This window comes from Orycteropus afer, unplaced genomic scaffold (genome assembly GCF_000298275.1).
Source record: "Orycteropus afer afer isolate SDZICR_OR568_19922 unplaced genomic scaffold, OryAfe1.0 scaffold00130, whole genome shotgun sequence".
Classification (NCBI taxonomy): Eukaryota; Metazoa; Chordata; class Mammalia; order Tubulidentata; family Orycteropodidae; genus Orycteropus; species Orycteropus afer.
The window spans coordinates 8,365,034-8,373,772 of record NW_006921717.1 but is presented as its reverse complement, the minus strand read 5'-3'; the positions used below and the strand labels follow the sequence as shown (position 1 = coordinate 8,373,772).

Genomic DNA, 8,739 nt, shown 5'->3' with positions numbered 1-8,739 from the left:
GATGGAGGTGAAGCCACGCCCCCCGCACCCCCCTCCACTCAGGTCCCCGCACCTGCCACCATGATGGAGGTGAAGCCAAAGAGCATGCCCAGTGCCATCTTCTTCAGAACCGAGGGAAGCCAGTTGTGCCTCAGCAGGAAGGGGTCCAGCCAGCGGTCCTTCAGCGGGACCAGGATCAGCACTACCACGACGTTGGCCAGGAGGAGCCAGGCTTCTGGGATCTGGGCAGAAGGGAGCCATGAGAGGCAGTTAGCAGAAAGAAGCTTGGGCCTGGAGTCGGGAGACCTAGACTCCAGACTTCCCCAGTGACCCCGAATCTGCCCTGAATTCAGCCCCCTCAGCTGTGTAATTAGGGAGTGGGATTGATCAGGGGTGGCAAATCAGTTTCTCTTGTATTCTCACTGCTTTCAGTTGGTCGTGGGTGCCCGGAAGATTCACCAGTCCAGTGTGAAATAATGCCATCGATTAGTGATGTCTGCCATGGGCAAGGAATGGGGATGTAGTGGCAAACACGCCATTTATCTGCCAGCTCTGACAATCTGATGTGTCGAACTGGTTTTAATTGTCCTGGTGAAAGGTGGAGAGCTGGGGATCCCGGAGACCCGGCGAGGGAGGAAATGGGGAAGGGCTGAGTAGGGGCTTGAGTACATCTGATTGAGAGTCTGGTGCAAAGCAGGCAATGAGGCCTATTTCAGGTGAGTGAAGCTGACCTGTACTCATTTGAGCATCTTGGCAGGACAGTGAGGCTGTGGCACAAGTTTGCCCACTCTCCAAGTGCCCCTCCTGGGTTCTGAGGACCCCTTGTAGCTAGGGGAGGGGAGAGTGGAGGCAACTTCCCTCCACTTTGCTCAGAGGAAGCCCCAGCTCAGCCTGAGCCGGAGGCCGAACACATGGTTGTTCTCTTACCAAGTACCTGTTGCTCTGGGTGCGAAGAGCCACGGAGCTGTTGGCAGGGTTGGCCGGGAAAATGTTGGGGATTTGGAGGTGAAGACCTTGCAGGACGAACGTGGACTGCATCTGCCAGGAGAGACAGCCGTGAGTTGGGATCGAGTGGCTGCCAGGCCTCCAGCCCCAGGAATTCCTAGCTCCCAGGCAGGCATTCCTCAGCAGTGCCACAGGCAGCCGGCCCTTATTGTGGCCTCAGGGGGAAAGTGATTTGCTGCCTCTTAGAAGCCAGGCTTTGCTCTGCTCTCAGAGCCATGAGTGGTGCCTGCGGGCTTATTCCAGGGCAAGGGTGGGCACAGCTGGGTCTGATTCATCCTGTGTCTCCGAGACCTGACACAGAATAGGCAGGGGTAAATATTTGCTCCAATGGGGAAGATACTGACATGACTGTCCCCGTGGAGTTCTCATCTGACACAGAGGCCAAGCTGAGTCCCACAGGTTGACACAGCCAGAGCTTAGTAGGCACTCATCAATCAGAATGGGCTCTAGACACAGCCCCCCTGCCGTACTAGGCATCACCTCTTTAGCTGTGAGGTTGTGGAGAGGGATCCGGGGGAAACCCATGGGAGAGACCAGGTGAGGGGAGGGCATTTAAGTCACTCAAGGAGCAGCCATTTAGTATGGAAGAATGTCATTATCTGACAACCAGTATGACTGAGAATCGTCCATGCATCCCTCACACCATGTCCCTGTGCCATCACGGACACTGATCCTGAATTACCCTGTCTTCTTTTGCAACTCAGTCAAGGTTCCTATGAGCAGGTATGGAAGACAATGAGCTTATGGTCTGGGCCTGGCATTGGCTGATGCCTGCTCTCCTTACACACACACACACCTCTCTCTAACCTTCCCTATGGGAAGCAATATGGAATGGTAAGCAGTACTTTCCCAGCCTGGCTGAGTATCCCCATCATCTGAGAACTTCATTAAACTAGACTCCCGGGCCCTCCCTAAGCAATTCCAATTCAATTGTCAGGTGGGACTCAGGCTCTGTATTTATGTTAAAAGTTCCACAAGGGATTCTAAGGCACAGCCAGGCTGGGGAATCCCTGTGGTAAAGCACTGAGTTTGCTCCTAACCTGCTGTGGGACCTTAAGCAGCCCATTCACCTTCTCTGGGCCTCAGCTGCCAAGCTGGACAATCCAAACACTTGAGTGCTGGGAGAGCCCCTAATCTAAGCCGCCAGTTTACACACGAAGAAACTTAGGCCCAGAGACATGGAGCAACTTATGCAGGTAGCCGAGCCATCTCAGTCTCACAGATTCCTCCAGCTATACTGCCTGCCTCTCCCTGCCAATTCCACACTCTTGTATTGAGCGTGCCTTTGTGCCAGGGCCCAGGCCTGCTGGTACCTAGCAGCAGCTCATTTGCTTCTTCCCCTTTCCCTGCTGTCATGTGTCCCAGGCTTGAAGAGTTGAGCCCAGTGAGAAGACTAGCGGGCCAGGCTCTTCAGAGCCAAAGGGCAGGGAGTCCTTCCTCACCTGGAAGTACACCATCCAATAGGGCACCAGGGTTACCATGACGGGCAAGATCTTCACCAGCACCTGGAAGTTGGCCATGTCCTCTTGGGGTGAAGGACCAGGCTGGGGAGACCTCTGGTCAGGGAGTAGTTGGGCACCTTGTGGGTCTCTGTGGGGCCATAGGGGCAGCAGATAATCAGGTTTGCTTAGCACAGGTAGTCAACTATCTAGGAAGGAGAGGGGTCAAAGGGAGCCATTGGGCTCATGCAAGGCCATTCAGAACCTTCCTCCTACCTTGGAGGTCAGCTAACAGGGGAGGGAACGAATGTGTCTGATTTCTTAGATCTTATACTTAATGTGAGTAGTGTAGAATTCTTCAGATTTTTTCCCAATGGCCTTCACTGGTACCATCTCTATGATCATTGTTTCTACTACCACTGTCATCACCATCATCAGCGTTTATCTTCACTATAGGTACCAACACCATCATCCCCCTCTTCATCAGCACCATCGCTGTCAAGATCATTACACTAGCATCCTTACACTTTCTACACACTTAGCCCATTGCCAGTAACAAACACCATCACCGCCACCTTGACCTCCAACACTGGCCTTGACACTGGTCAGAATAAAGGGCTATCACTAGGGTTGGAACCAGGGTGTCCCTGATCTGGATCATGCCCCCCCAGGGAAGTAGGAAGGTTCTCCAGGCCTGGTGGCTCCCTTCTCCCAGGGCCCCCTTCTTACCTGGCAGAGTGTCGGTGACACAGCTTGGGGCAGCAATTTTGGAGCACAAGCTTAATCATGGAGGACACTTGGCTGCCCGTGGGGGGTTTGGTGATGAAGACGGGAGTGGCAAAGAGGAAGATGAAGAATGCCAGGCCCACACAGCCCACAGGGATGCTGTAGCCCAGCAGGAAGCTGATATTCTGTTGGACGAAGGCCACCACTAGCAGCGAGAGCACAGCACCCAGGTTTATGCTCCAGTAGAACCAGTTGAAGAAGCAGCGACTAGCATGGTGACCAAGATCCATCACCTGACAGGCAAGGGTGAAAGTGAGGGCTGACAAGGTCCGGGAGTGCCCTGCCCGTGAGGTACCCACCCCTTGTCTGCCACAGAGACACTTCATGGGTTGGTGGCTGGGCATTCTGGCACCTTCCTAGTCTCTGATCACTAAAGATGCACTAAAGATTTGTGGAATGAATGAATAAACCTTTCTCTTGAGAACCCTTGCTAATGACCGGGACATTTCCACACAGCTGTTTGTTGACGCTTATGACACACTTTGCTGTTTTATTGCACCAAGCAGTGCACACAACAGATGTTCATTTCTGGCTACTTTGTTCATTTCTGGCTGATTTACTCCTTTGTCTTTGACTGTGTAAACTGCAGCATGCCTTACTTCTAGAATCAGAAAAAAAAAAAAAAAAAAAAAAAGCCAAGAAAGATCTAAGTCTGCTTCCCGTGATTAAATGTAACTTACACACATTACTGAGAGACCAGCTAGAAATTGGATGGAGACTTCACTGCAGTTTGGAGCTGCAGACAGAATGTTATCTTATGGCCCATCTCTTCCCTGACCTGCCTCCCTCTGGTATATATGCCCAGTCAAACAAGGTTGCACAAGCAGGGGAAGCAGAGGAGGTCCTGCCTGCACAGAGTCCCAAGAATGGTTCAGCTGATTGGGGGGGGAAAATTAGATCCCCCAGCAAGGACGTAGGGGCTGAAAATCTTTTACCCAGTTTGCATTGATCTACAGCCGTCAGGCCCCAGGCCACCTTCGAGTTTGCTAGTTTAGGTCAGCGGTACTGGCGGGCCCCACATTTCCTAGACCTTATTCTGGTAGCATAGTGCCTAAGGCACTTGACTGCTAACCAGAAGGCTGGTGGTTCAAACCCACCAGCCACTCCTTGGAAGGAAGGTCGGGCAGTCTACTTCCATAGTGATACTGCCTCGGAAACCCAAGGAGGGGTCGCTATGAGTCAGGTCTGACTTGACAGCACATAACAACAACAATAACATTCCCAGATTAAGGAACCCTGGTGGCACAGTGGTTAAGCACTTGGCTGCTAACCCAAATGTTGGCAATTTGAACCCACCAGCTGCTCCAGGGGAGAAAGATGAGACAGTCTGCTTCTGTAAAGATTTACAGCCTTGGAAATGTTGCAGTTCCACTCTGTCCTTCCTATAAGGTCGCTGTGAGTCAGAATCAACTTGATGTTTTTCCTTTATTTCCAGATTCTGGCTCAGCAGGTCTGGGGCAGTGTCCCAACATCTGCATTGTATGTATTTATTTTTTTAATTTTCATTGTGATTTGGGTGAAAGTTTACAGAGCAAATTCATTTTCCATACAGTTCATACACATTTTGTTTCATGACTTTGACTGCAATTCCCCACAATGTAACAGCTCTTTTCCCACTTCCTCCCTGTAATTACTTCTTGCCTGTGGCCTTCCCTCCCAGGCGCTCCTGCCCCCTGAGCTATACCCTGTGCAAACACTGCTCTTCTGTTCCCCCAGGATGGGTCGTTGATCACTCCAAGGAATATAGATAGCTACCTGATATAAATGTTCATCCCTTTTGCCGGTCTACTGTTTGGCTGGAAGCCACAGAAGTGAGGTCAGTTCCAGACCTGAAGGGTAACTAGGGGCCATAGTCTCGGGGGTCTCACCAGGCTCCATCAGACCAGCAAATCTGTTTTTTTTTTTTTTTTTTTATGATTTTGAGTTTTCCAACATCTGCATTTTAAAAAAGCAATGTTGTGGTGGTGGTGGTAGTGGTATGCTGTTGAGTTGGCACTGACTCATAGCAACCCCTCCTTGGGTTTCCAAGGCTGTATCACTATGGAAGTAGACTGCCCAACCTTCCTTCCGAGGAGTGGCTGGTCGGTTTGAACCACCAGCCTTCTGGTTAGCCGTCAAGTGCCTTAGGCACTACACTACCAGAACTCCTGAAAAAGCAATGAGGAAAATGATAATGGTGGCTCCCCATGAAAAATGTAGTCAATGTCATTGAATTGTCAATGGGGAAGTTGTTCTGTTGGTGGATTTTTGAAAAAATTTTCACCACAATAGAAAAATAAATTTAAAAAATAAAAAAGCAATGAACTTGGAGTCTCCTGATTCTCTACATGGTTAAGCCACTCTGCCTTCTCATAAACCCCAACATCTCAGAACCCATTACTGTCCTTCCCACAGATACAGATTTCCTGTAGCTAAGATTTCGCCAAGCTTTACTTTCTATAGTTCATTGTGGAAAGGATTGCTTTTTTTTTCCTTGTCCAAACATGAAATTATTATCCATAAAGATGTATTTAAAATGGCATTCCTTCAAGACTCTGAGGTTGACTCTTGGTGATGGGGAAGGAGGGGCATGTCCACCCACTGAGAATCTTCCGTCTAGATTTTCAAGGAGAAAACTGAGGAAGTCCTATTATGAGCAGCCATTTCTATGTATTACTTGGCAGTAAATGAATATGACAGTTGTAACTCTAAGGGGATAATCAGGCTGTACGTTCAGGATATAAATGAGTTCCCCAGAATGAACAGACACTTTGTCTCGAATGATGGATGGCCCTTTCTGAAATAAGCAAGCATGTTAAACATGCAGTTCCTGGGTATAAATGTCTGCCAGATGGTGCCAACCCTCTCATCCCCACATGTGCCATCTGACTGTCTCCTTGAATTCTGTGGCAGCCTCCTCACTGCTCTGATGCACCCACTCTTGTCCTTCCATGCACCCTTTACACTGCTGGCATTTTTCAGAGCGCATAGCCAATGATGTCCATCCTCACACTGTGCTAGGGGTCAAGTTCAGAACCCTTCAGATAGCCTTCAGCGTCACTCTGTCCAGAGTCCATGCTCAGGATGGGAGAATGTTTGGGAGCTTTTGTCACTGTTGTTACTAGCATCCAGAGACCAGCTCTGCCACCAGGAGGGGAGAGAGGCAAGGGACTTTGAATGGCTGAGGTCCTTTGAAGGCCAGTGGGGTTAAGGTCACAGATCAAGGGCAGCTAAGAGTGGAATGAGGTGTCAAAGGGAGAGTAGAATCAAGGGAAGGTGGTTGATTCCTGCCAGCAGGTGTTAGGGTGTCCTGGTCTGAAGGAAGGCCAGGAACGGGCCATAAATGGACAGAGCTGCTTGAGGCAGTGAGTCCCCCATTGTCAAAGGAATCCAAACAGGCTGAATAGGTGACTCCTGGCAAGGACACTGGAAGCTGTTGCATGCAGGATGATGGATGCCAGGGGCATGAAAGGATTCTTTTAAAAATCTCCCCTGTAATAATTTTAACACATGCACTTATAAAACAGAAACAATTAGAATAAAAGGGGCACTGTTAGCCCAGTGGCCTGACCATACTACTGTTACAATTGTTTTCCACCACCTCTTCCCCTTTAATTGACACCTAGTCTTCTCTTAGAAGAAATACATACAGCCAGAATGCTCCTTGGAAGTGAGGATGGCTCCCTTACTTTGGACATATCATCAGGAAAAGACTAATCACTCGAAAGGGATGTCATGGTGGGCAGAACAGAGGGTCAATGGAAATGGAGGAGACCTCCAAAGAGATGGTCTGACACTACAGCCACACAGTGGGCCCCAGTGATGATGAGGATGGTGCAGGCCTAGCAAAGTTTCTTCTGTTCCACATAAGGTTGCCACAAGTCAGTCAGCTCAAAGGCAATTAACAATATAGGTCTGTTCATCCGCTTGTAAGTGTCTGCATGTGCTGCCTGCGTCCTGCTTCTGCTTGTTAACACCATACTTGGTGGTTTAAAATATTGTACAGTCCCTGTAGCATCGTTTAAAATGATAACCTAACACCTACTAAGTAGAGCTTTCAAATATAGCTCTGTCATTAGACATTTGTGCATTCAGTCAGCAAATCTCTGTTGAGCTGCTCTAGGGGCTACAGAGGAAGACTCAAAGATTAAGATGTTTGCCCAAGTGCCCCTCACTCATGAGTGCCTGAGCTGGGATCCGAACCAGAGTCTGCCCGACACAACCCCTGGCGGTGCTTCTGTCTTAGCACCCCCAGATCCATGTAACATAAAGATGGGGCTCAGAGTGGGACCTGGAGCCCAGGAGCTGGTACCCAGGTCCTTGTCTTGCTCTCTATGTGACCTTGGACAAGTTGATTCATGTTGTGAAACCTCAGTCTTTTTATCTGTAAAACGGACATAACAATACTCACATATGGACAAAGGTGCTCTGGTGGTGTAGTGCTTGAAGTATCTGACTGTTTACCAAAAGGTTGGTGGTTCAAACCCCCTAGCCACTCCAGATTTTCTGTCTGTGGCAGTGGCTTTGTTTTTGTTTTGTTTTTAACAATAATTGAAGGAGCTCTGGTGGTGCAGTGGTTAAAGAGCTTGGCTGCTAAGGGAAAGTGCGTTCTGCAGGAGAAAGATGTGGCAGTCTTCTTCCTTAAAGATTATAGCCTTGGAAACCCTGTGGGGCCAAACCAAAAACCAAACTCACTCCTGTTGAGTTTCTCCAACTCATAGTGACCCCCTTTGGGGTTCCGAGGTGGTGAATCTTTAGGAAGTAGATTGCCCAGTCTTTCTCCGGCAGAGTGGCTGGTGAGTTTGAACTGCCAACCTTCTGGTTAGCAGTCAGGTCCCTCAGGCACTACGCCACCAGGCAGTTATATGCTATTCTGTAGGTTTGTTATGAGTTGGGGTCCATTAGGTAACCGATAACGGGTATCTTAGAAGGAAACCGGATGCAGGGACGGGAAGTGGTTTGTCCAAGGTCACCTTAGAGCCTGGTGCCTCCTGACTCCCAGGTTCCAGCCCAAGTCCACTGCTTTGCCTGCTCATCCCCAGGGCCTCCCGTTGGGGAGCGTGTCCTGCACCCACCTGGTCGGCGCCGAAGGAGGTAAGGTTGGTCCTCACGGAGCTGGAGGCCAAGGCCAGCAGCAGCAGCGCCGCGTAGAGGGTGGGCGCGCAGTAGGGGCTGGGCGAGGCACGCTGGCAGCCGGACGAGGGGCAGGCGGGCTCTATCGGTATCTCGGGCATCTCGCCGCAGAAGGAGCGGCGGCCGTCGCTGTAGGCGGTGGCGGGCAGCACAGCCGAGGCGGGCAGGTAGAGCAGCAGGCTGAGCGCCACGGACAGGTAGCGGCCCAGGTATACGTCGGCCAGCCAGCCGCCCACGGGCGCCAGCAGATAGGAGGCGCCCAGGAAGACGAGCGCGGCGAGCGAGGCCTGCTCGCCTGCCCAGTTGAAGTTCGCGCTGTTGAGGTACAGCACCAGGTTGGCCGAGACCCCGAAGAAGGCGGCGCGCTCCAGCATCTCCACCAACAGCACCGCCGCGGCCGCCGCCCGCCGCCAGCGCC

General features: G+C 50.8%; 1 protein-coding gene across 1 annotated transcript in view; it reads right to left on the bottom strand.

Annotated features, from left to right (window-relative positions):
• Positions 1–8,739, bottom strand: part of SLC15A3 (solute carrier family 15 member 3) — a 45,913-nt gene that overhangs the window by 6,205 nt on the left and 30,969 nt on the right. Inside the window, exons 3-7 of the mRNA XM_007945021.2 lie at positions 8,264–8,736; positions 3,153–3,442; positions 2,427–2,574; positions 907–1,017; positions 53–221 (exon numbers count right to left, since the gene is read on the bottom strand). Of these exons, the coding sequence (XP_007943212.2) occupies positions 53–221; positions 907–1,017; positions 2,427–2,574; positions 3,153–3,442; positions 8,264–8,736 (1,191 nt within the window). The remainder of the gene's footprint in view (positions 1–52; positions 222–906; positions 1,018–2,426; positions 2,575–3,152; positions 3,443–8,263; positions 8,737–8,739) is intronic.